Source organism: Temnothorax nylanderi, unplaced genomic scaffold (assembly GCF_030848795.1).
Source record: "Temnothorax nylanderi isolate EJ_2023f unplaced genomic scaffold, tnyl_v1.0 TNYL_tig0322_pilon, whole genome shotgun sequence".
Taxonomy (NCBI): Eukaryota; Metazoa; Arthropoda; class Insecta; order Hymenoptera; family Formicidae; genus Temnothorax; species Temnothorax nylanderi.
Genome location: NW_027249384.1, coordinates 134,961 through 161,110, shown reverse-complemented (window position 1 = coordinate 161,110; position 26,150 = coordinate 134,961). Strand labels below are relative to the sequence as shown.

Below are 26,150 nucleotides of genomic sequence, written 5' to 3'. Positions count from 1 at the left end.
TTACAATGGTGTTGCGTACATATGCAATAAAATTGAAGCAATTTAATTTTTATTTATGAAAAAACATAAAATTTTGGTAAATGTTGGAGAGACTATTTAATATATATATGCTTTTATACATTTCTAGATTTTTATATTTCTATTTTAATCAACTATACAGAAAATTTTAATTTTTATCTGTAACATGAATCTTACTTATTAAGTATAAAGAAAATATAAAGATATTAGACTGATTAAATTCTCTTATTGTAAGATTGTAGTTCCCTTGATGTCATCCAAGTTTATTTTATGATCTGGCTTCACAAATTGTTTCATCTTTGCTTTGTCCCGTTTCCTAAATCACAAAATATATTGTAAATATATTAAACATTTTTTTTAAGATATACTAAACAATTCATTAATAACTTGTTAATATCAAAACAATAATTAATCATTTTCATAATCAAATTATTTCTCTTTTTGCTTAATTTCTCTATCCTGAAATCCTTTTCTTAAAAAACTGTGCTAAATTATCCTACTTTCTAGAGTATTCACTAGAATCTATTCTAGTGAATACACTTCATGAATCTACTTTACTTGTACTTACAATTTTATGATGGTTGGTGCAACAATGTTTCTTTGTTGAAGCGATTTATACCGTTCTTTCAATAAATTTTTAGAAGGTTTACAGTTTCTCAAATTGCCAGTCAATTCTTCCGCAAGCTGAAAATCAGGATCAATGGGTTCAAACTTTGTCTTACTCAGATTCTTTGGCATAAAAAGTTTCCTCTCATGTTTCTTCATTCGTTTCTGTCGCAAGAATTCTTGCTTTCTCTCCTTGGCGTCTATCTGCTTTTGCAAAATTTTCAATTTATAGATGTCAGAAACTTTCTTCTTCTCCAATTTGCTCAATGCATGTTTATTAGCTGCTTGTTTTTGTTCTCGTTGTTTTCTTCTTTGTACAAGCGTCTTTTTGGTGTTTTTTACACTTTTATCATTTTTTATCGCGATAGACAAATCTCCTTTATCATGATCTTCCTCAATAGACTTAAAGTTTGATGTTTGATTCTTTGGCAAACCCTCTGACATTTCTTTCATCATATAGTCATCTCTTTTATTTAATGAAATCTAAACAAGTAAATAATTTAATATTATAAATTCATATTCAAAAGACATAAAATATAAGATAACAGTTTAAAAAATATATAAATTAGGAAATAGCATGATGATGATAATGATGATGATTACAATATAAAATTTATACAAGGAAATATATCATAATTAGTTAATAATTTACTTTTTTAAACATCTGAGTTGTGACTCTGTCCAAATGTTCTTCTTGTTTCATAAGCTCCAATTCTTTCTGGGCAACTTCGTGCAACAGTTTCTGGTGATCGTCATAAGATGGGTTATAAGATGTACCTGGATGTGGCATCTCCACTGCAGGCAAAACAGATGATTTTTTACGCAATAATGAAGGTACTTTTCTTTTCTTCATTCCTAAATGGCTAATCGTATGCCTAATACTGTCTGAAGACATCCATTCAGTGACTGTTTCTGGCAATAAGACATTTGTGCCATTCCATATATCATCTTTATTCTCTCCTTTTTTTGGATGATCTGCTGAAACAGCTTTTGTGAGCATCCTATTCTTCAATGCTTCCTTCTCTTTTAATTTGAGAATACACATAATTTTTCTTTCAACTTTGCGTTGACACGACATGGAATTCGTGTGTTCTTCTTTGGTCCTTACTAGGTTTCGTTTCGAAATTGGATCAGGAACATGTGTATATGGTTTCAAAGAAGCAAAACATCTTGGTTCTTTACTCTTCAATGCTAATCTGGCAGCACATTTGGAAATTACATTTCCAGTCACGTCAGTTTTATCAATGATAAACAACTGAGTATCTGTGCGCTTGGAGAAAGGGATGCCCAATCGTTCTTCTAATCTACTGTTTTCAAGAAATGCATCTACATCTTTGAAATCGATGTACTTTCTCCATGACTTTTTTGTCCTCTTCGAGACTTTATGTTTTTTAGTTTTGGCATCAAACATCTCTGAAAAATTGTTTTGTATTTTTCAATAAAATACATAATTCTGTCAATTAATTTTGACAATTTAATTTTAATATATGTTTAAAGAACATTAGTTAAATTTCTGCAACTATTTATAAGTGTATGTGTGTGTGTATGTATGTACATGTACGTGTACGTGAGTGTGTGTGTGTGTGTGGTGTATGGCACGCACATATACTCATATATACTCATATTTTTTCATATTTTTCAAGTAATTAATTACAACTCTTATTGTATTTATATAATATACTAGCTTGATACACCGGTGCCTCGTTACGGTATGCGAAGGATTCTATAATTCAACCCCGAATTTTGATTTGCACCTTTAGGGGTTGATTAGGGCAAAATCTGGAATTATGTTTTTAAGCATTTGTATGAGTAACCTTTGTAAGCAAAAACCATGTCGACATCTTATCGGGCCTAAGAGATATTGAGGAATCCGTGAAAACACATTTTACCCCTTTTCACCCCATTAGGGGTCAAATTTCTAAAAATCTCTTCTTAGTGGGTGCTTACGTCATGGAAGGAATATACTCCCCGAATTTTATGTTTCTTGACGTGGGGGTTTGGACTGGGCGTTGATGAGTTAGTCGGAACATTTGATTATATATATCTCTATATATAGATAAATATATTTTAAATATGTCTTTCTGAAGAGAACTATCTCATTGCGCCAAATAAATAAATATATTTTTTACATATCTTAAAAATATGGTTATATATGTATATATGTGTTTACATATTTTCACAATATATTTCTACCACGATAATCACCTAATTCTTAATAAACACCATTCATTTTGTGCATAAATGTGTAACATCCCAAAGCTATTTTTATCAATATTTATAATATATCTATTTACCTTGTAAATTATTTTGATAATTTTTGTTAAAATTTACGTTGATACTTTTTGTGCACAATGTGCACAGGAAATGTTACCTGTTAATAATCTAACCTTACTTATGACTTCGTCTGCTAGTGCTTCGTCACTGTACTGTTGGTCACTGTTCGTCACAGCAATCAAAATAATCAAATGGGTGCAGGGTGCAGTGCATATGGACCTCTATGAAGTTGGCCGGACAACTTCAACGTATCGAACTTTCATTAATTGGAATCGATTGGTGGTCGTTTGGTGGTCTTTGGTAGTCTAGTCCGATCGTTTGGTGGTTAGTCGTTTTCCTGTAAAATAAAAATGAAATTTCCGGTGTGAAGTTAGCCGGACAATTTTTATTTTTCAACCAATTTAACTTTTTTATAGCTCATTCGACGCGGAATCGTTTGGTGGTCACGAATATCATCCTAAAAACGTTTGGTGGTCAACCGTTTTCCCAGAAAATAGAAAAAATCGTATGCGCATAATGCCGGACATATCACTCTGTGCTATTAGTCGGAAAAATTGTATTTATCACCCAAATTGACTTTGATAGGGCTCATTCGACGCGGAATCGTTTGGTGGTCACGAATATCATCATTAAAACGTTTGGTGGTCAATCGTTTTCCTAAAAAAATAGAACATCCGTCCCCTCACGCCATTGGTCGTATGACTCCGTGACATTAGCTGGATAAATATTATTTATCAATCAAATTGACTTTCATACGGCTCATTCGACGCGTAATCGTTTGGTGGTCACGAATATCGTCATTAAAACGTTTGGTGGTCAACCGTTTTCTCAGAAGATAGAAAAAACCGTACGCTCACGCCATTGGTCGTATGACTCCTTCCCATTAGCTCGGTAATTTAATGGATAAATGTTATTTATCAATCAAATTGTCTTTGATAGGGCTCATTCGACGCGGAATCGTTTGGTGGTCACGAATATCGTCGTTAAAACGTTTGGTGGTCAATCATTTTCTCAGAAAATAGAGAAAACCGTATGCGCATAATGCCGGACATATCACTCTGTGCTATTAGTCGGAAAAATTGTATTTATCACCCAAATTGACTTTGATAGGGCTCATTCGACGCGGAATCGTTTGGTGGTCACGAATATCATCATTAAAACGTTTGGTGGTCAATCGTTTTCCTAAAAAAATAGAAAATCCGTCCCCTCACGCCATTGGTCGTATGACTCCGTGACATTAGCTCGGTAATTTAATGGATAAATGTCATTTATCAATCAAATTGTCTTTGATAGGGCTCATTCGACGCGGAATCGTTTGGTGGTCACGAATATCATAGTTAAAACGTTTGGTGCTCAATCGTTTTCTTAAAAAAATAGAAAGAACCGTACGCTCACGCCATTGGTCGTATGACTCCGTGACATTAGTTGGATAAATATTGGGAGCTTTCCAGCAAGTGACACAAGCCGACACAATAAACGTCGTTCTATCTTTCTTTTTTGGCAATGAGTAACAAAGACAAAACGATACCTGTGTCGACTTGTGTCGCTTGCTGGAAAGCTCCCATTATTTACAAAAGACGCGATCTGAATCGGCCAGTAAGTTATTGCTCCGGCCGTCACGTACATATATCTTATCATCAACTCGTCTGCAATTACGGGTGCTTGCCATACAAAATGGAGTACCTACAAATGTGTACTTCTTTTGAGAAGCGATACCTTTCAGAGAAAGATATATAAATCAAGTAATCCGATATTGATAAACTTTTGTTTCGACGTGTTTCTTTCTCACGTTTTATGTACGAATATTTGTATATTTATATACACTTTGACTTTTATTGGCAAAAGACAATTTGTTCTACTCCGCTAGTGCTCCTATAATATTCAAAGTATTCTGTTAACATGTTTTGTCGTAATCGCGATTTTAATATCGTTGACGCAAGAATGTAAAAATTTATTGATAATAATGATAATTAACAATGCACCGATACAGACATGACGATTTTTTCTCTCAGAAGTACATTGGATATGCTAAAACCTGCTGATCGTTAGAATGGGATTACATGCCAGTATGACAATGGATAAAATGAGAATATACGATCTTGTACAACAGGTAATGGTTAAAAAATTATTATCTAATTCACAATGGATATCAACAATGGACATTCATCCAGGTAAGCTATTACATTTTGTTATGAATTATATATATATATTCATATCATAAACGCTATGAATTATTTTTTTAGGGGGTGATAATTTTTTAGTAGGAACATTATATGATTGCAAAATACTTTGGTTCGATTTAGATTTCAGTAAAGAACCTTATCAAACATTGTGATTAAATGGGACTGGCGTATGTGTTATAGCATTTCACAACCCTTATCCTCTGTTTGCTTCTAGAGCTAATGATAGGGCGCTAATTGTGTCTTATGGAATGGTGTACAAGTAAGATATCTCCGCATACTTGTCGCATATTTGATTTTAATACATATAATGCATGACGCTTGTATTTTCTTTTCCAGTGATCTGCTACAAAATCCGTTAATTGTGCCACTGAAAAGATTGTGTAATCATGAGTCATATAATGATTTTGACATTTTGGACGTCACGTTTCATCCTATTGAACCATGGGTATTTTCCGCTGACGCAGACTTTACTGTATGAATGTAGTAAATAAGTAACATAAATAAGTACATACAAATGTTTAGAACATCTATAGGTATTGCCGTTGTAAGAAAAAAATTATTCTATTACATTTTGCCCCAATTTGATGTAATATAGGTACATAAAATACGTTATCTATTTTTTTACTTCGTATATAAATTTCTTTCAATATAAATGACATAAATTCGCACATAATAACAAAATATAGAATCTCGTACACTTGCATTGAAGTTATATTTACTTGGCGCGAGACACTACCGTGTCTCTTGATATATGATATGTTTCATTAAGTTACTTTCATTTTATAATAAATGCCCTAATCAGCTGAATAACTGTTACAAAAAGATGTTTAATTTTACAAGAGTAAAACACAGGTCTACTTAAAAACATAAACGTAAATAAATAACAATTGCGCTATTTTATATACTAAATTGCGATACAGTGATGGAATTTTACTTTTCTCTCCTTTCTCTTTCCTAATATATTTATACTCTCTTTTTTTCAAGTCCATTAATATAGCATATTAAGATAGAGGATAGTGTCCCAAGCAATGCCATTCGGGTTCGCCGCAATCGCAGATGCGACTCGCATGTCGAACTTAGAATACAGTGACGATACCTCGGCTATCGTCGAATCGGCACGTGCACGTGATGTGCAGGTCGTGTATCAAAAAGGTAAAAAATTGATTACCTCCCCATCTCTGTTTTAAATTCACTGACTTAGGATCTTCCCTCAGTACATTTTCTATAGCTTGTTTTTGCTCGTCAACCATGTTATCTAAAATCTCGTTTAATTGCATCAAGGCGCGTTCGTTGAAGATCACGGACAACGTTGCTGTACGAGGTTGCGCGATCCAGTCTGGTACTCTTATCTCGGAAAAGTTACTCTCCGTCGCTGCATTCATCGACCCAGATGATATAGCTGTTGCAGCATGAATATCTGGCAAGGTGCGCGATGGCGTTAAAGTTTGGGACTCTAGTCCCTCCTCTCCATCGGGCGCTTCGCGTATTCCCACTCATTCTTACAGGAGAATTATCGACTCTGGCGTGTAACACATGACGATTGACTAAATCTATATCGGTACCGCACACCGTGCTTGGTCCATCCGCTCCGTCTAATAGTCTAGAATTACGTAACGTCTGATTTTCAGTGTAATGAGCTCAGGCTCAGGCTCAGGCTCTATATGACGCGATTAATTAACAACATTTTTCGCGTTATCCAAAGGAGAGAGGATAACTTGTCAATTGTCAGCCGTACAGTGTCTAGCTTGAGAATACATCAATTCGCTCGATGAAGAGATAGCGACTACAAACAGAACTTATATGGTTTTCTTCTGTACACGCAAACCAGGACTCTAGAAGTGCCGATTTCGAACCACTACATATGCAGCATCACGTGCTGGTAGTATTCTGAGATTCGAAATTATACTTATTGTTAGTCGTTGCCGTGCGAAAACAATATATATCCATTCGAGCAAGATACAATCATCGACGTCAAAACGTGGTTCGTAGCGCGAGCCTTCCGCAGGCCCTTGACTTTATATTATCGCAAACGGCATATGCCTAATTTGTACATATATTACTATATCGTAATATCGCTCTATGCTATTGAAAATATTAAAAAAGAACTATAATGCTTATATTCCCGAAATAATTTTTCTTGCGCAATGTCCAAGAGATTAGAAACGACCTGATAACTTTCGCAAAGCTTTGGTAAAACATAGACTGATAATATAATATAATTTATATATAATATAATATAGCGGAGAGGTGCAACTCCACTTATGTGCGACTCTCGTCACCATATAATTTTACTTTATATAACATTACTCGAGTCGCTCGCATTAATCATCACGGAAAGTCGATGAACCCGTGTTACGACAAACTATAATTATAACTATGTAATTAATCTCATTGTCATTATCACTTTCCGTACGCGTTGAATCTGCATTACCGGAATTACTTATATCTATTCTGTGTAATCTACTATTTAAATCTCTAATAGAGTCTGTTTGCGATTAAACTATTAACATTGCGGTATGCTCGTTAGATGAGTCCAAGCTTGATCTCGTGTCGGGTGTTCTATTTCGTATAAAGTATGCTCCTCTATACGTCTACGTTAATGTCATTTTGTAACGAAGTATTAGCATGAGCTTCTGTTGATTGGGAAGATTGTTGTCTGGCAATATCGTAACCATTGAGATTCGGATAAGCTTGAAATTCTTCTACTTGAAGTCTCAAGGTTATTTCCTCGTCTCTGTTCTTATGCCATTTAATCTCGATAGTGCTACCTTCGCACGAGTGTGCGTTAAGTTGTTTCTATGAAAGTGAAATAAAATCCTATTCGAAAGGAAAAAAACAAAGCGTTAATTATTTTATCAGGAACATCAAAGTTATTACTTTAAAAGAACCAATACCTTACCACATATGGGAAAAGTCCTGCAAGCCCTGTAAAGTGTGATCCGGATTTGTAAATACAGAATTGTAAAGCGTCAGCTTCCCTGGTACTCTCTCGCATACGCCAGGTTGTCTTGGAGTTGCTCTTTTATTGGGAAACCAAGTGGAAATGACACCGATGGGTTTTAATTTAAGAGTATCTTGATCTTTACTTGTGCCAGGCTTCGCTTCTTCCGAAGATATTAGTTTAGACTGCCGTAGGGTTTCCCCACATTTTTGTAATTCCAACAGGCGTTTGATATTATCAACTTCTTTATCAAGTATATACTATACTTTAGACTTTTTACTTGCTGTCTGTAATATTAAATTAAACCATTATTTACAAAGTTTTCTTTTGAGTAATAAATACAAATGAGGCAAGGAATTGTCAAATTTCAGTTTTACCTCTTTATCAAGTTATCTCGTAACTAGCAAGAGTATTTCATATTAAATGCGAAATGTGCGATTATATGAATACAAATGTACATTAATACACATGTATCATTAATAAAAAAAAGAAAAATGTTGACGTTACATGTTACAATAAGGAACATTTTTATTAGAATACTTCAGATTATTAATCTCTTGTCTAGCTGTCTATTCAACTGACCGAGCAAATAATCAGCGCTTATGCTAGAATTCTAGCAAGTCAGGTCCATGTTTGTTGTCGCTCGCATTTACACGCTACTCTCGTCCTTTCCGTGATGACAGGCTTCTTGGCGTATATAAACAGCAAGATGCGGCTCGATGAGTTTATCGGCATTACAATTGTCTATCTTTACTTGCATATCATCGTACACTTGCCAGTTACCGCTGGCTCGCCGACAGTACGCGACGAAGTGCCCTGGATTAAATCCCACCATGCCTGTTAGCCTGAAAAAATGTCAATTTATAATAAATAATATAAAAAGTATTTATATCATTATATCATTTCACTCAGAAATAATTGCGTGTTGCATTAATGCATTTAAAAGGACATTACAACAAATAAAAACAATGGGAAAATTAGAAAATAATGATTAATATTCATAGTTGTGAAAGTAGCTCGGAAATCGAGCAGAAAAAGTATAAACACGAGTATAAATAACGAGATATCGGGATGAGAATGTGTACTGTTATATCGAGCAATTACTTACATTAATTTGAATTCATTGAGAACGGGACTGTGAATCAAAACGCCAGCAAGAATCCACTGTCTTCCAAAACCTTCCTCGAGGCTCGAGCCTTGACGTGAATCTTTGGCTGACTTGAGTTGACTGACGCTTTCGATGCTAGGTTTCTCGGATGATTATTACCTAAACATAGCGACTTGATCGCTCTTCTCAGGATTCTGGAAAAACGGTTGACCACCAAACGTTTTAATGACGATATTCGTGACCACCAAACGATTCCGCGTCGAATGAGCCCTATCAAAGTCAAAGGTTTGTTCGCGTCGCATACTCCAATACACACCAGAGACACTTGGATCACAGGTAAAGGGTGGCGATTGGAGCAAATGAGTTTTTGGAGTGGGTTGGAATGAGTAGGAGCATAGTGGGGCGTGCGACGCGAACAAACCTAATTTGATTGATAAATAATGTTTATCCATCAAATTACTCAGCTAAATGTCACGGAGTCATACGACCAATGGCGTGAGTGTACGGTTTTTTCTATTTTTTAGGAAAACGATTGACCACCAAACGTTTTAATGACGATATTCGTGACCACCAAACGATTTCGCGTCGAATGAACCCTCCCTAAGAGCAAAAAGTCGACTTTAAGTCGACTTCTACCGAAACTGACTTGGCAGAGAAGTCGACATTTTTAAGGACGAAAGTCGACTTGAAGTCGACTTGAAGTCGGCGAATGTCGCAAAAACCACCGACTTAAAGTCGACTTCCCGTCATGATGAAAAGTCGACTTCCCGTCATGACGAAAAGTCGACTTCCCGCCAACTTTTAAAGTCGATAAAATAAACCGCCGCGTACGTCTGGAGGTCGATTGTGTATCTTGAAACGAGGTAAAAATAACAAAAGTTAACAGATTTTATTAGATTTTGATAAATAAAATCGTAGATACGCTAATGAATTTTCTCACTTTTGTAATTTTTACCTCATTATTTCAAGATACACAATCGACCCCTTGCTGGAGGGCTAAAACTGATGCATTTCGATTTTTTTTCATATATAAAATAATTTAATTATCTAAAAAACTGTATAATTACAATCCTAATGTTTTATTCTTAATTACAAAGGCGGCCATATCTGTGCCACTTCTGCGTGCGCGGATTCCGGCAGCCACTTCTGGTAAACTGACAATAACAGAACTAAAATTAAAACATTCCAGCGTTAATCGCGAAACAATATGCAAAATTAGCTATATAAATATATATCATATTATTATCATAATGTTGTAAATATATAATAGTATTTTATATATATATATATATTATTATAAATATATAATATCCACAGACTTTTATACTAGACCACTAACATCTATGGACGCACTGCCAAAAAGCTGATGCGAGTGCAAGGTGCAAGTGTTAGTGAAGGGTGCGGCCATATTGAATTAACAATAAGTCACTATCGGGTGTTCAGTTGCTCATGATGTGCGTTTATCTGCATTCGTTATTACAGTACATAACGAAGCAGGCGAATGTTTTTGTGTTAAATATTGGTACATGTTATCAATAAGTTTGTAAGTCATGCCTTCGACGTGTAGCGTACTTGGATGCCGAAATCGAACCACTACTCCTGTAGTATTAAACCCTTTCTTTTGGACATTCTGTATATGCCAGACTATTGTATAGAAATCTTGTATAAAACCACTTGTATAGAATAGTAGTATAGCATATCTTGACTAAAATCAACATGGCGGCAATCATCACGGGCGAGATGTCTGTCAGCGGTCTAGTATTGTATAGAAGTCTATGATAATATCTAAATATTATTTTATAAATTAAAATCTCACATTTTTTATCCGAACCCCAGATTTCTAGCAGTTTGTGTTTGGACACGACTCCCTGCGACTGCAGCGTTTGTACTATTGCTTGAGTGCGTGGTATCAACCTGAAAAAATCGTATTGAATTGATGTAATCTATTCGATGAATCAACGTGAAATCAAAAGGAGATAGAATAACGATTTACCTGGCCCATGACTTGGTGATGCTCCCAGGTGTCGTCAGCAGCGACGGGACAAATCGTTTCAGCTTAGGGCACACTTGACCCTCCAAGAAGAAATACGCTAACCACTTGACACCGTCCACGGATGATCTATATCCATCGATGGTAGTGCCCATTCGGCCTTTCCGAATGTACCAGTCACGCGGCAAATGATCTTCCTGGTTCATTGATTATATCTATAAATATCTTTATAAATAAGTAGGAAAAACATTATAAAGCAACAATTGTGATAAAAATACCTTGGCGGTGGATCAACCAATGGTTCACTAAGATGGCATAGCATGGGCGAATTTCGGCAATCATTCGGGTTCTATCACCGTGACACCTCGCATGTACATCTTATTCGTTTCGTACACCTCTTTATAAACCACCTATTCCGGACTGATTTTCCGTAGAACGCACGAAGAATGCATGAACACAGGTTCCTTCATTTCTGGTGTTCTGAAAGATGATACAGAATGGAGAGGTCGCATTCAATAGGTCTTAATTATCGATGATAATAAATAACACACCATACCTAACCTGTAAGCATGTTTCCACTTGGCCTTATCCTGATCCTCTTTTACCTCGTCGGGCAAAACCTTTCTCGCGACTTGATCCGCCATACCTGCAAGAACTATCTGGCGTCTTATCGTGTCCTGTCTCGCGGCACGTATTCCTCGCACTCGCGTAAACTCTGGTCCACTCATCTGGTCCTCCAGCCTCCTCGAGATTCGCCGCCATATTGATGATGCATGACGCATGACGCGCCGCTTGACTGTTTTCCGTCTTTTTAGAAGTCGACTTTTAGTCGACTTTCCGCCATTTTTAGAAGTCGACTATTTAGAAGTCGACTTTTAGTCGACTTTCCGCCATTTTTAGAAGTCGACTAGAAGTCGACTTATAAAAGTCGACTTGCCGTCGATTTTCCGTCAACTGTGCTCTTAGGCTCAGGGCCGATATCACAGTGGCCAGTTAGCTTAACTAGTAGTTAACTCTCACTCTATGTCTCTTTCTAACCTTTGAGGTTAGAAAGAGACGGAGAGTGAGAATTAACTATTAGTTAAGCTAACTGGCCACTGTGAAACTGGGCCTTAGGCTCAGGGCCGATATCACAGTCTCCGATTAACGTGATCCTCCGATTAAACTCACTCTGCATCTCTTTCTAACTGTGAGTTTCTAACAGAGTGAGTTTAATCGGAGGATCACGTTAATCGGAGACTGTGATATCGGCCCTTAGGGCTATCAAAGTCAATTTGGGTGATAAATAATTTATTCATCAAATTACCGAGCTAATGTCACAGAGTCATACGACCAATGGCGTGAGCGTACGGTTTTTTCTATCTTCTGAGAAAACGGTTGACCACCAAACGTTTTAATGATGATATTCGTGACCACCAAACGATTCCGCGTCGAATGAGCCCTATCAAAGTCAATTTGGGTGATAAATACAATTTTTCCGACTAATGGCATAGAGTGATATGTCCGGCATTATGCGCATACGGTTTTCTCTATTTTCTGAGAAAATGATTGACCACCAAACGTTTTAACGACGATATTCGTGACCACCAAACGATTCCGCGTCGAATGAGCCGTATGAAAGTCAATTTGATTGATAAATAATATTTATCCAACTAATGTCACGGAGTCATACGACCAATGGCGTGAGCGTACGGTTTTTTCTATTTTTTTAGGAAAACGATTGACCACCAAACGTTTTAACGATGATATTCGTGACCACCAAACGATTCCGCGTCGAATGAGCCGTATGAAAGTCAATTTGATTGATAAATAATATTTATCCAACTAATGTCACGGAGTCATACGACCAATGGCGTGAGCGTACGGTTTTTTCTATTTTTTAGGAAAACGATTGACCACCAAACGTTTTAACGATGATATTCGTGACCACCAAACGATTCCGCGTCGAATGAGCCCTATCAAAGTCAATTTGGGTGATAAATACAATTTTTCCGGCTAATGGCACAGTGGTGATATGTCCAACATTATGCGCATACGATTTTTTCTATTTTCTGGGAAAACGGTTGACCACCAAATGTTTTTAGGATGATATTCATGACCACCAAACGATTCCGCGTCGAATGAGCTATAAAAAAGTTAAATTGGTTGAAAAATAAAAATTGTCCGGCTAACTTCACACCGGAAATTTCATTTTTATTTTACAGGAAAACGACTAACCACCAAACGATCGGACTAGACTACCAAAGACCACCAAACGACCACCAATCGATTCCAATTAATGAAAGTTCGATACGTTGAAGTTGTCCGGCCAACTTCATAGAGGTAGTTACGGGAGGTTGAATTACTAAGGGCTCAGTCACAATGAGAAAAATAAGGAATAAGATAAAGGAATAAGGAATAAGGGACTGTCGCATCTCACTTTAGTACATGTACATTAATGTACATCCTAAACTGCTGCTCGCTGCTGCTGCATTTCACTGCCCATGTGAAAACCTACCTTAATATATATGTATATTATGTGCAAGTTGGCAACATTGGTTACATTGTTAAGAGCTTGGCGAAGACGGCGAATTGCACTGTGCGTGTGCAGTCGCCGACTGTGGGTTCTCGCTGCTTGGTAAGGATTGACATGGATGTTTCTTTGCCGCGTAAGAAGTAAATATGAGAAAACTGTTTAAGATTTAGAAATGTAAGATGACAATTTTATATAGAGCGAAATTTCGTGATGTCAATTTTGAAACTTGTCAAATTTGAACGCGCGTAATATTATTTATCGTCATAATCTGTTCAGCTGTATCATCTGCAAATGGTTAATGCAAGTAAAGATAAAATAATAACAATTTCAGGATAAGCGGCATAAAACAACGACTATTTTCTACAATCATCTACTGATGTGTAAAGTGCAAATTTAAGTCTTGGTTATCATGTAATGTAAACACGTAAGTAATATATTGCTTATCACTAATATTATTACTGCATAACAAAATCACAGCATACTTTCAATTTTAAAGATCAATAGAAGAAGGTATACATTTTGCGCATTGTATATGTTGTACATTCTGTTTAGAGTAAATGCACCAAGTATTATTTTTACTAAATATGTTTTTAAGACGTCATAAAACAATACATGATTAGAAAGTAAATTAGTTTAATAGGACAAAAAAACAGCATGCTTTGTAGAAATTACACTTGATTATATAGGTGAAACAAAAAGAATTATAATATTAATATTTAGTTTGATCTCTTATTAAAAAAAAAAAAGTTAACAAATATTTTATAGAGGAGATTTATATAATTTTAAAATCTTTTTTATTTATCTTATGTTTCAAGAGCTTAGATTTTGATTTTTTTACTCATTTTAAATTGTTTTTTAGTTTTATTAAGTCTACATTGGCCTAATATTTAGATGAAACCCAGGTAGAACAGAAAGTTACAATAAAGTTAAAATGACTTCAAAATGATTGGTAAAATGATGGTAAAATGACCAAAAATCATCATTTTGACAGTATTTTGACTTTATTGTGACGCTGTTTTACCTGAGAATAAACAGTTGTGCCATAAAAAAAAAACTTTTAAAGAAAAATGAATTTGCATGAACATACTTGATTAAGGGTCGACAGGAGACACGGTGTAGAGCCGTGAACTACGAATCGTAAAATTCGTATTACGGCCAAAATAATGAGAAAATCGCACTTTAACTGCGATATTCGTAATTAGGAGCTTTAAACTGCTACAGAGCGATTTTTTGGAAAAATGGTCAAAATAAATTTTCCTAAAATAATATCCGTAATACGAATTTTACGATTCGTAGTTTACGGCTCTCCACCATGTCTCCTGTCGACCCTTAAACTATGGTAATATTTTAGAAAATTTACTTGTTTATACGTTTTTAATTGTTAATTTATTGTTTTAATCTATTTTTTACATAATAGATTTTATATTAGTTTTATTGTGACACTTTATTTCGGCCTATATTATCATACAATCGTACTTATTTCTTTTATCAACTGAGGACTTAAAATCACTTCTTTCTTCCTTAAGTCATAGAAATAATTTTAGCCCATTAAGACCATTTAAATTACAATAGCTGTGAAATTATGTGTAAAACTCATTCAAAAAGAAATTTTGAGTTATTTATAGTTATAGCCTGTAGAAGAAATAACGATATGAGTTAGAATAGGATACTATAAGAAAACAGAGACAAATGTTTATAAAGATAGAGAAATAGTAAAACTGTAAAAAGATTAAAATGAAAAATTCATGAAAAATAGATTAAGGCCTAGTTTCACAAGTGTCGGTTAACTTTTAACCTTAGATTAACTTATTCTTCGTCTCTTTCTAAGGGGGATGTTCATGAATTTCTCATTTGTGACGTTTGTGAAACGGCCTAAGGGCCACTTTGACCAAACTCTGATTAACTTAATCGTTGATTAGTCCAATCGCATTTGCTCATTAAGCAGATTGACAAATGCGATTGGTCATTTCAATGGGAAATGACTAATCAACGATTAATCGGAGCTTGGTCAAAGTGGCCTTAAGTACATGCGTTATTTTTAGTAATATATAGTCACAGCTGGGATCTGCAGGAATTCCCACAAGTTTTTTTGTTTTCTCAAAAAGTAATGTAAGATGTAAGTTTTAGAATACATAATAAATAAAACATATAACTGATATCTCGTATAACTGAGAAAATACGTAACAAAAATAGCGCTTGGGGTCCAGCCAGACTCCGCCCGTGCAGTTAAAGATTAAACTAGAGACCCTATAATCAGAGTCTGGCCATATGGTAGCAACTTTTGATTGGTTCGCCATTTCTCGTCAAAAGCAAGAGAAACAGAAAGAGAAAAAGATGTAAGAGAGAAAGAGATCGAAAACGATATGAATGTATATCTTTCTCTCTTATATCCTTACTCTCTCGCAGGATTTTGACAAAATTGCCTTATGGCCAGACTCTAATTATAGGGTCTCTAGATTAAACCAATGCAAAAAGAACTTTAAAAATTGTATAAATTATTTACAATGTTTTTAATAGATGTTATAAAGAAAAGAAAAAGGAAACAATTTTTTTAAATATCAAGGCTCCTAGGCTTTTTCCATCATGTGAGAACGTGACGTCAGAGGCGAGAAATGATACGTTCAGAATTCTTAAATGTCATTTTCAATTAAAAAGAGATTTGCATAAAATAACACTTTAGATCACTTCAGCACACTTCAAAAATACTTCGAGAACTATCCTTTTCCCTTGACAGTTAGGGTCCCATGGAGCGGATTACGCGGAAGCGGAACGGGTGGATTACCAATCACGGGACCGTTTCGACGGAATCTTGGAAAGAGTTCTATCAGAACAATCCCGTGATTAGTGATACGCTCGTTCCGCTTCCGCGTAATCCGCTCCATGGGACCCGACCATTAATAAACAGCCGTAAAATGAATGTAATACGAATGCAGGCTTATATGCAGGCGTATGACTAGACTTCGTATTATATTCATTTTACGGTTGTTTATTAATTGTCAAGAGTAAGGGATAGTTCTCGGAGTATTTTTGAAATGTGCTGAAGTGTTATTTTATGCAAATATCTTTTTATTTGGAAATGGCATCTTTTTATTTTACAATATATATGTGCATATGTGTATGTATATGTGTATAACAAATTGCGTTTTCTATGAAGTATGCTATCTTTTTAGTCCATTATATTTAATTCCTATTACATACATCTTATTTGAAAAAAAATTTCTAATAACGTTCCGTGAAATATTTAACATATTTACTTTTGTACAATATACAGTGGCGAACAACAGTTTCGGGCCAGGCAGATTTTTTCCATATTTTGGGTTTAGGAAAAATGAACAAAAAAAAAGATTAACTTTAAACAAAATAACAGTATATTCGATGTCCTGTTGGTGGCAGATACGATTCCAAGTACAAAATATCTAAGTGAAATACGGGTGAAGTTATGGATCTTTGAACATGATAGAGATCCAAAACACACTTCAAAGATTGTATCACAGTATTTGTCTGCCAAAAAAGTGCGAGTTTTTGAATGGCCCTGTTCAAGCTGAGTTCCGATATTCACTGCCAGTACTGAAAATCTATAGTGTACGTAAACTGTAGATTTTCAGTACTGGCAGTGAATATCGAAACGCAGCTTCAGTCTCAAGACTTAAATCCTATTGAACTTTTTTGGGATAAACTTAGTCTCAGAGCAACCAACAAGAAACATTCGAATAAACAAGGAGTGAAGGAGGTTCGGTTGCTTCATCGGGGGGAGTAGTGGGACGCGGGGGTTCTGGCAACAGCGCACTAGCGTTTGAAGTCTTGAAGTAGTGGGAGTGAAGGGGATTGCTCTGATTGGTCGCCGCGTGTATAGTGCGTGAAGCTGCTCACGACCGTGGCAGTCTAGCAGACGAAAAATCAAGCAATTTATGCTTTAATAATTAATTTTTCTACGAAATGTGCGGTAACCTTCCCCTTTCTTTCACTCATTTATTTGTAAATTATTCTTAAATTACATGTGCATATTTTTTTTCCTTATCATTTGCATTTTTTCTTGCACTTATTTCATTCTGAAGTTGTGCAATATGTCATTTCCCATAAGAACCTATGCTAAAAAGTACAATTTTTGGAGTAGATTTTTTTCAAAACGGGACGGTGAAAAATTCCCAAAAAATTCACATAATTCTATTTTGCATTCCAGAACAACATATTAAAATTTCATGTTAACAAGGATGAAATGATTCTAAGAGCGTTCCGAGCGTTAAGTCTTAAATAGGAAAAGATCCCTTGAGACACAATCACCCTCTTAATCGAGTCAATGCCACATCGTTACGCAGCAGTCATTATTTCTAAGGGCCGTGGCTATCAAATACTAAATATTACTATTGTTTTTTTTTTTTTTAGTATTTTCTAGTGATTCAGTTAATTTTTGTGATTTGAAGTAACTTGAAGTTCCTGGCCCGATATTTATGATCATACGTTTTTTGTTAAATAAAGAAATAATTATGTTATTTTTTATTATTAACAACGTTTATTCATAGCAGATAGAAGTTTTTAATTGATCCTCTTGGGGTTACAATTTTCATTCACCACTATCTTTATCTCCATACTTTAACCCTTTTTGGACCAACGGTTTAACGTCTCTTCCGAAAGACGGACGTTTATTCATAGTAAAATATGTTTTTTTAGAGTTAATTTTTTTTGTTCATTTTTCCTAAACCCAAAAAATCTGCCTGGCCCGAAACTTTTAATCGCTACTGTATATGTACAAAATGCAAAATGTACATTTTCTTTCACTAATCTTGAGAAATAATCAAGCACATTATTATTTCGTTTTAAATTATATTGCTTGTAATTTGATTATATATGATCTTTCATTAACACATTTTATAAAGAAATTATATAGGTACATATATAAAATTTTAACATGTACTATTGTTATATTTCAGGTAATTGACAATTACAACTTATAGTATACAATTCCTACTGTTTCCTGTTAATTTAAAATAACAATTTTAATATACTGTGCAAGCAAAGTAAAAAACAACATTCTTTATGAATGGAAAGATGTGATTCTTCTAGTATAAACTATAAATACTTGATATGATATTATATTACGAATATGATATGATATATACTATTTAACATAAACAATCTCATAGAAGTTTATGATGTATCAGTATATTCTCTATCAAAGGCTATATATAAAATAGTATATTTCTAATGGGGAGATACAAAATTGACATAGCGAGTATCCATAAATAGAAAGTATTCGCACAATGTCGAATTCTAAGAAAAGTCCGGATTGTAATCAGAAAAAAGCTGCAATTCTCAAAGAGTCACAAGCAGTTAACAAAAAAGAAGATGCGTCGGCGCGGTCTAAGTGTAAGTTAGACTCGCACGGTTGTTTAAATCTTCAGGATATTCTGCTAATGTTTGATAGTCCTGTAAGTCAGGAACGAGCCTGGGCATTGTGCTATCAGATAGCTAAAAGTTTATCACGCTCAACGGAAAATAAGTTTTATGAGATATTGGAACTCTCGCAAATTATACTTCACAAAGATGGAGACATCTGGCTTGAAAACTTGGCAGGTGATTGTTTTGCTCCAGAATTTACAAATGATTTAGGAATTATTACTATAATATTAGAGATAATTGACGGGATAACTTACATTACAGGCTCTAAGCAATCTCTTGTTTCGGAAGAGAAGGTAAATATATAACTTGTAATAAAATATTTAATTTTATTTTACAATAAATCTTACCTATATATTACGTATAAATTATTTCAATATAAATTTTTTTTCGTACAGGCGGTATTCTCGTTAGGCATGGCAGTTTTTAAAGCCTTGGACTTTGGTTCTAACGCGGGAGAGGAGATAGCTTTATTACCAGACTTAGAAGCTCTCATTACATTGATGACAAACTGTAATCGGGGTAAATAATTTTTGCTTCCTCATAGAGAAAGTTTTGTTTTTGTAATAAATTTTTTTTTTTTAGTTTTCTACGCCAATGTTTTAAAATGTCGAAAAATCACTTTTTTTTTAATGTCACGTGTGTATGTGTGTGTATATATGTAGGGGGGACTGGGGCTGGATGTTACAGGGGTAAAATGTTATAACTATAAAAAGTAGGTTCATGAAACTAAGAAACGCTAGATAGCGATAAACACATTTTGAAGCTAAATAATCATACATTTCACAATCGTTAGCGTTTCTTAGACGGTTTTATGAACCTACTTTTTATAGTTGTAACATTTTACCCCTGTAACATCCAGCCGCAATCTCCTTTACGGATTCTCCGAAATTTCAACCGACTATAACTCAAGAACTGCTTGAGCTACAGCGCTGTATTTTGGCATAGAAGTAAAGTAGTTACTTTTATTTACTGTCATTTTTATAAAAAATCACAATATTTTAGATTTTAAGGAGGTTCACCTACTATTCTGGAATAAAACATGCGATTGAATAATAATGTCATTACAGCGAACTCGAATTATATGCAATATTAGTATAATAAATTGTGGATGTTACTTATGTACCTACAATTCTTCGTAAATTATTAGTGTATAGAATATTAACAAATATATATTCCAAAGTATGAGAACGTCGACTCACGAATCGTTGTCAGGTACTTATTATCCAACATTATAAAGTAAAAGGAAAATCACAAATAATTTATAAAAACCTATATGAACAATTGTCAGAGAATACTAGAGACTTAAAATGATTAATACATTGAAAATTGCGTGTCGTGGATTCATGATTAGTGGTTAAACACTGTTTGTGAGGTTTGGTTGCATCAACTCTTATGCTGCGGCGTTGCCAAGTCTGTCACTGCTAATTCGATCCGCGAGGTAAAAGTAAACATTAGGCGATTTTTGGCGTGACTCTGGTATAAGCAACCAAAGGGTACCAAACTGCACCAGAACCAATAGCAGCCACGGATAGCAACTTTGGTATATGTACCAAACCATACCAAACGATCGCCAAAAATCGCCTATTATAGGCGATTTTTGGCATGACTCTGGTATAAGCAACCAAAGGGTACCAAACTGCACCAGAACCAATAGCAACCACCGATAGCAACTTTGGTATATGTACCAAACCATACCAAACGATCGCCAAAAATCGCCTTATGACAATAAAGTTTTAAATCCACATGGTAAAATCCGATTTTTAAAGTTTTTACACAATCGTTGATGTTTCATCTGTCAAATGCTAGTTTTTCAAAGTCTTAAGTTGGCTAAGTATGTATGTACAACTAAACCAGTGATCATTTACCTCAGCGACCGTTTCTCATGAGGCGATAGGTTCAAAGTGGTCAACTTCTGAATAATATTACAAAAGAACTATACGGTCAATATAATTGCTCAAATTTTAGGATTATTTGTGTAGTGTTTATGTAAATTATATAAAAAAATTAAGATTCTAAATTGACTTTCGACTAATAGGCAAACCTCGTTAAGGCAGTTTTAATTTTTCAAAAAATATCTGTAGAAGTTCTAACTTCCGCAAATTTTGAGATATTGGGTTAAATTTTTAAAAATGAATAGAGTATTATTGAAGAATGGTTGGTTTTGATTTTGATGAGAATTGGTGAAAGGTTTTATTTTTTTATTTTTTACATTAAAAAATTTTTTTTAATTGTAAATTTTCGAATTCTTTAAATAAATATTTATAATATTCCAAGTGGAGTTTTCCAACTAATATATTGATCTCGATATATTAAACAATAATATATTGAGAAAATGTCAAATTTTCATTCAAATTAAGTTTTTTTTATTTATTGTCTATTTTTTGTGAAGTTTATATAAAAATAAAAAATGTGTGCAAATTATAAACTTGCATATTGTTTCCTCACCATTTTCTTTCGCTTATAAAACTTCCTCTATGAGGAAGCCAACCTATTATGTGCTAATAATTTTACTAATTTGTCTCATAGAGGAAGCTGTATAAGTGAAAAAAATGGTGAGGAAGCAATGTGCAAGTTTCTAATTTGCACACTTTTTTCACTTTCTTACCTTTTAATAATGTTTAATCGCGTATTTAAATGAAAATTTAAGTTAATAAAATGATTAAAATTAGTTTTCGTTTTATGTAAAATTAAAATGCTATTTAATTATATTATTAGTCTGTGAAGGTGATGCAGAAGAACGTTTACAAGAAACTGATGATGAAGGCATTGAGCGAGATTCTGGTGACACTGATGCAGAGGATTATATGATGCCGAAAACTGCCGAATCATACACAGATAATGCTACATGTACCTTGAAGACTGTTCTCCAAGTAAATTTGTTATATTTTAATTTTTAATACATTGCGTAATGATTTACACTCTGATAATGTAATTAATAATCAAAGAAAGCAAAGTAACTGTGAGGTTATTCAAAGATCTTTCTAAGTAGTTAAATTAATTTTATAACAAACGCAATAAATACAATTTTATATTTTAACCCTTTCGGTACGGAGCGACCGGGACGCGAACGCCCCTCTAGTGGCCGAAGCGTCGATCCGCCGATATGTACGCGATTCGGTCGAGAAAGCTAGGCACTCGACGTTCAACGTTTTCAATTATTATATGTAGATAATAAAACTCAATAACAAAAACAATTAAAAAAATTTATTAACAGAGGCATTTCAAGTTAACATTTCAAGTTGCTCGGCCGCAGCGAGCAGTATAATGGACAGTGACTATAGTCACTCTCCTTACCGAAAAGGTTAATTTCTTAAGCGGGTATTCTTGTCTAGAATTCTGTTGTTGAAGATGACTTTTAGAATAGAATAAATTTAAAACTTCGAGTTTTTTTTCTGAAATTTTTTACACAAAGTATTTATTGTAATGCTTTAAAAACATGTATAAATTTTGTTAGAAAAAAAAATAAATTTAACATGTGGTTTTGTACACTCGGGCACAAATGGTGCGCCTCTGATTGGCGACCAGTGTTGCGGACGTTGTGTGTATCTAAAAAAAAAAAACCCAAACATTCTTAATCTATATGAATGTTGTGAGAGTTGGTACCAGAATTGAGTCAAAATAATTTTTTTCCTTTCTTTTATAACTCGCTGAAGAGGAAAAAAAACGTAGGAAAAATCGACACTCAACATTTAGCATGCCGCCATTTTGTAAAAAAGACCGAAAAAAAAGATTAAGAATATGTTTTTTTTTTTTAGATACAACGTCCGCAACACTGGTCGCCAATCAGGGGTTTTTTTCCGCGCATTATTGTGCCCGTGCGTACAAAACCACATGTTAAATTTATTTTTTTTCCAACAAAATTTATACATGTTTTTAAAGCAACAATAAATATGTGTAAAAAATTTCAGAAAGAAAATTTGAACAGTTTTAAATTTATTCTATTCTAAAAGTCACCTAAAAAAAAAACAGCATTCTAGACAAGAATACCCCCTTAATTGTGTTTATGGATTCTGTAAAATTACATTTGTTACAAGAACAATGCAAAATTTTTACTTGCATTTCAGATATGTGTAAGGCATGTGCAAAGTTTACACGAAGATGCTGATAATTATTATCAGAATATGATACAAGCATTTGTGGAAGAGGCTCTCAATCTCTCACAGTTTCTGGAGAAAGTAGTTGTCGATAAACAATCACAAGATTTATTTAGTCCAAATAATACCGATCGTAGCTCAACTTCATTGCAAAACATTGATACATTGGATTTCAATGATTGGGTAAGTCTTTCTGATCGATATAAAAATACACTGCAACAATGTTTCATCATGTTTTCACAAAGAAATTATTGACTTACAATTTATTAAGAAATCTGATGTAGAAGGAAATATCTTAAAGAATCCTATATATTTTTAATGGAAAATGGCTTACGGTTAATTTTGCTGAAATTGAAATATGTTACTGTCAATGGGCACAATCTCGTAAAATTAATAGTTTTGTTGCCGCAGAGCTTCAAAGCCTTAAAACATTAGGATTTGGAGGTAAAGCTGAGATGAAGTTTGGAAGCTTATTTTTGTCTAACAAGTGAGTGTACACTGCCTGTCAACGATTCCTTTTCTGAGGTAAGGAGGGAACACAGAAGTTCTAGTGACTTTAATAGAAGTAACCAATAAACGGCTATATCATACCCAATTCTGTACACGCTAAAACACGCTTATTGACAGTCGTCGGTGTCGTTACCGGTATCGGCGCAGCTTTTATACAATATGAAAAACCTACGCAACGCGTATCGAACCGTAGTTGTCGGTAGGCGTGTACAGAATTGGGCTCCAGGTAGCAGAGTGACGTCAAATGATGTATTAATAACGTCTTAATGACGTCTCTAATGTCAATAAAACGTGATTAAGACGTCTTTAGACATCATCCTGCTACCTGGGTAAACAACTATATCTCATAAACAAAGGACTATACATTTTAAATGTATTGTCAAATCAGCTGAAATTGAAATATGTTGTAGTTTAGGTGATGCTGATCAAAAGTCTCCACGGGCACAGAGTCCGAATCAAATCTATGAAAGTTATGAAAATCAAAACTATGAAAGTTATGATGGTTTAAAGTGAGTGCCATTGGAGTTTAAAAAATGCCTGTTTTTTAAATACATTATTTATTACGTATATATAATGTATGGATGTGCGTGCGTGCGTGTGTACGAAAAATAATATATATGTGTATTTAGACTGTTGGCAGCATAAAAAGATCGAAATCTGTAACGTACAGCAGATGTGGAAATCTTATATCTTAATGGTTTTAAGCATTGTTTCCTTGTACTCAAAAAAGCATACAGACAATTGTTGATGTAGAAGAAAACTGATATGTGACATCTTCAAAATAACTAGGACTGAGACAAATAAGAACTAATATTTTATATATTAACTAACCGCGATAATGACTACTTACTTAACTGACTAATAAGACTTAGGATAAACTGATGACTGACAAAGAGATGTAAGTTTAGCATTAGTTAATGCTAATATCGGCGATTACACAAATCACTCACATACATGTATATATTTTTTCAAACATTTATATATTAACATATGTATTCAAAAACAAGCATTTTTAAACTCCAATGGCATTCACTTTGTTATCTTATCTTTTATGGTGTTGATTTTTGGACTTTGTGCCCATGAAAACTTTTGATCAGCACCACCTAAACTACAACATATTTCAATTTCACCCAATTTGAACGGAACCATTTTTACATTTAAAATGTACAAGGTCCTTTCTCTCTCTCACACACATCTATCCAAGCTGAATTATACTCACCTATTCAATCACTACATATGTACTTCTATATATATAAAATAGAATGTCTGTATGTATGTATGTATGTTCTTTATACACTCTTAAACTATTTGACCGAATTTTTACCAAAAGTATATAAAATAGGGGTAGAATTTTCCGGGGGGTGTTATAGAGTGTATAGTTTTTCGTTACCGATCTTTTTGGGAACTGGTATCCGAAATTTTTCCAATTTTTCGGGAAATAATTGACCGAATTTTAAAGAATTGTATATAAAACAGGGGTAGAATTTCCCGGGGAGTGCTATACATTGCTTACTCGCGATGTACACAGAACCTCGATATTTTACTTACCGATAACCGATTTTCCAAGGCATTTTTTAAGTGAAATATCGAGGTTCTGTGTACATCGCAAGCGAGCAATCTCGAAATTCCCGAAAAAAGGCCCAGGAAAACCAAGGGATGAAGTCGCTGATCGGTAAGTGAAATATCGGAAAAGCGGAAATGACTCAATAGTGTGAAACTCGAGTAGAAAAAGATCGGTTACGACATGTTTAATCCATGAAAACATTTATGCGGTCCGATTTGAAATTAGAGGCATTTAGTTATGATTCAAATTACGAATATCAATTTTATCCGAGAGTAATAATTGGGCAAATGGATGCAATATGTGATTATTGTTAAGCAAAAAAGTTTAAAACTTAAGCACCTAGAATGTGTTATTCATGCAGAAAAGTTAAACTTCCGTCTTTAAATCAACCACCCAACACACTCCTTATGTTTGTCCACAATAAGGTTATTGAAAGACAAATAAAGTCGTTTTAAGAAAAACGACTTCCGGGCGAAGCCCGGGTAACCATCTAGTATTCAATAAAAATAATCTTAATACACGAAAATAAGCTTGAACTTTATGTCAGCTTTCAAATCCTAATAATATTTTAAGGTTTTGAAGCTCCTCAGTGAGTACATTATTGATTTTAAGAAGTTAGGTTGTGCCTTATTGATACTTTTTATTAGGAAGGTAAGGACAGTGACATTTCAATTATAGCAAAATTAACCGAAAACGATTTTTCATATAAAATTGTAAAGTATGCCGAGTTTTTTTCTATTTTAAACAATGCACTTTCTTATTACATGTTTTTCAAAAAAGATAAACATGTAAATAATGTGTTGTACTAACGAGATCTACTGATTGCTAATTAGCATTTATTCTTGTAGACGGACATTAGAATTTGGAGGGCTATACAAGTACGTTGGTACTATAATAAAATTACATTTACTTATTTCGTTGTAATTGCATTATTAGCTTTAAAGTAATTT

At 34.2% G+C, this 26,150-nt stretch overlaps 3 protein-coding genes and 1 pseudogene across 18 annotated transcripts in view; 1 reads left to right on the top strand and 3 right to left on the bottom strand.

Annotated features, from left to right (window-relative positions):
• Nucleotides 1-81: 81 nt before the first annotated feature.
• LOC139781218 (ribosome biogenesis protein NOP53) lies at nucleotides 82-3,411 on the bottom strand. 3 transcript variants are annotated; one of them, XM_071720047.1, is made up of 4 exons: nucleotides 3,012-3,411; nucleotides 1,277-2,037; nucleotides 587-1,107; nucleotides 82-334 (listed from the first exon to the last, which is right to left on the bottom strand). In XM_071720047.1, exons 2-4 carry the CDS (start codon nucleotides 2,033-2,035, stop codon nucleotides 244-246), a joined length of 1,371 nt encoding a protein of 456 aa, XP_071576148.1. In that variant the 5' UTR covers nucleotides 2,036-2,037; nucleotides 3,012-3,411; the 3' UTR covers nucleotides 82-243. The 3 variants fall into 3 exon arrangements, with proteins under 3 accessions (XP_071576148.1, XP_071576149.1, XP_071576147.1); XM_071720048.1 differs by having other exon boundaries at nucleotides 3,017-3,411; XM_071720046.1 differs by having other exon boundaries at nucleotides 2,919-3,410.
• A 1,945-nt stretch (nucleotides 3,412-5,356) lies between these two features.
• Nucleotides 5,357-8,857, bottom strand: LOC139781205 (uncharacterized; annotated as a pseudogene).
• Nucleotides 8,168-11,904, bottom strand: LOC139781220 (probable ATP-dependent RNA helicase DHX37). 7 transcript variants are annotated; one of them, XR_011720469.1, is made up of 8 exons: nucleotides 11,677-11,900; nucleotides 11,399-11,600; nucleotides 11,124-11,335; nucleotides 10,947-11,044; nucleotides 10,198-10,299; nucleotides 9,131-9,324; nucleotides 8,605-8,867; nucleotides 8,168-8,309 (listed from the first exon to the last, which is right to left on the bottom strand). XR_011720469.1 is itself a non-coding variant. In XM_071720050.1 (5 exons), exons 3-5 carry the CDS (start codon nucleotides 11,324-11,326, stop codon nucleotides 10,220-10,222), a joined length of 381 nt encoding a protein of 126 aa, XP_071576151.1. In that variant the 5' UTR covers nucleotides 11,327-11,335; nucleotides 11,399-11,600; nucleotides 11,672-11,904; the 3' UTR covers nucleotides 10,147-10,219. The 7 variants fall into 7 exon arrangements, 5 of the variants coding, with proteins under 5 accessions (XP_071576151.1, XP_071576152.1, XP_071576155.1 ...); XR_011720470.1 differs by lacking the exon at nucleotides 10,198-10,299 and having other exon boundaries at nucleotides 11,677-11,898; XM_071720050.1 differs by lacking the exons at nucleotides 8,168-8,309; nucleotides 8,605-8,867; nucleotides 9,131-9,324 and having other exon boundaries at nucleotides 10,147-10,299; nucleotides 11,672-11,904.
• Nucleotides 11,905-13,600: 1,696 nt separating this feature from the next.
• Nucleotides 13,601-26,150, top strand: part of Spir (spire type actin nucleation factor) — a 147,368-nt gene continuing 134,818 nt past the window's right edge. For 2 of the 8 annotated variants that reach the window (XM_071720033.1, XM_071720040.1), the window contains exons 1-9: nucleotides 13,671-13,775; nucleotides 13,967-14,059; nucleotides 18,564-19,206; nucleotides 19,294-19,325; nucleotides 19,428-19,551; nucleotides 21,748-21,902; nucleotides 22,788-22,847; nucleotides 23,097-23,309; nucleotides 26,049-26,078. In XM_071720033.1, coding sequence (XP_071576134.1) covers nucleotides 18,894-19,206; nucleotides 19,294-19,325; nucleotides 19,428-19,551; nucleotides 21,748-21,902; nucleotides 22,788-22,847; nucleotides 23,097-23,309; nucleotides 26,049-26,078 — 927 coding nt within the window. In that variant the 5' untranslated portion in view covers nucleotides 13,671-13,775; nucleotides 13,967-14,059; nucleotides 18,564-18,893. The other 6 variants (XM_071720037.1, XM_071720041.1, XM_071720034.1 and 3 more) reach the window with 5 other exon arrangements.

Bases quoted from the DNA above. Each gene is read 5' to 3' on its own strand.
- LOC139781218 (XM_071720047.1), bottom strand. From the start codon at position 2,035: ATGTTTGATGCCAAAACTAAAAAACATAAAGTCTCGAAGAGGACAAAA. The intron at 1,108-1,276 runs GTAAATTATTAA...TTACTTGTTTAG, and splicing joins CAACTCAGATGTTTAAAAAA to ATTTCATTAAATAAAAGAGA. The intron at 335-586 runs GTAAGTACAAGT...TTTGTGATTTAG, and splicing joins GCACCAACCATCATAAAATT to GAAACGGGACAAAGCAAAGA.
- LOC139781220 (XM_071720050.1), bottom strand. From the start codon at position 11,326: ATGAACCAGGAAGATCATTTGCCGCGTGACTGGTACATTCGGAAAGGC. The intron at 11,045-11,123 runs GTAAATCGTTAT...CGATTTTTTCAG, and splicing joins ATCACCAAGTCATGGGCCAG to GTTGATACCACGCACTCAAG. The intron at 10,300-10,946 runs GTGAGATTTTAA...TTTTAATTTTAG, and splicing joins CTGGGGTTCGGATAAAAAAT to TTCTGTTATTGTCAGTTTAC.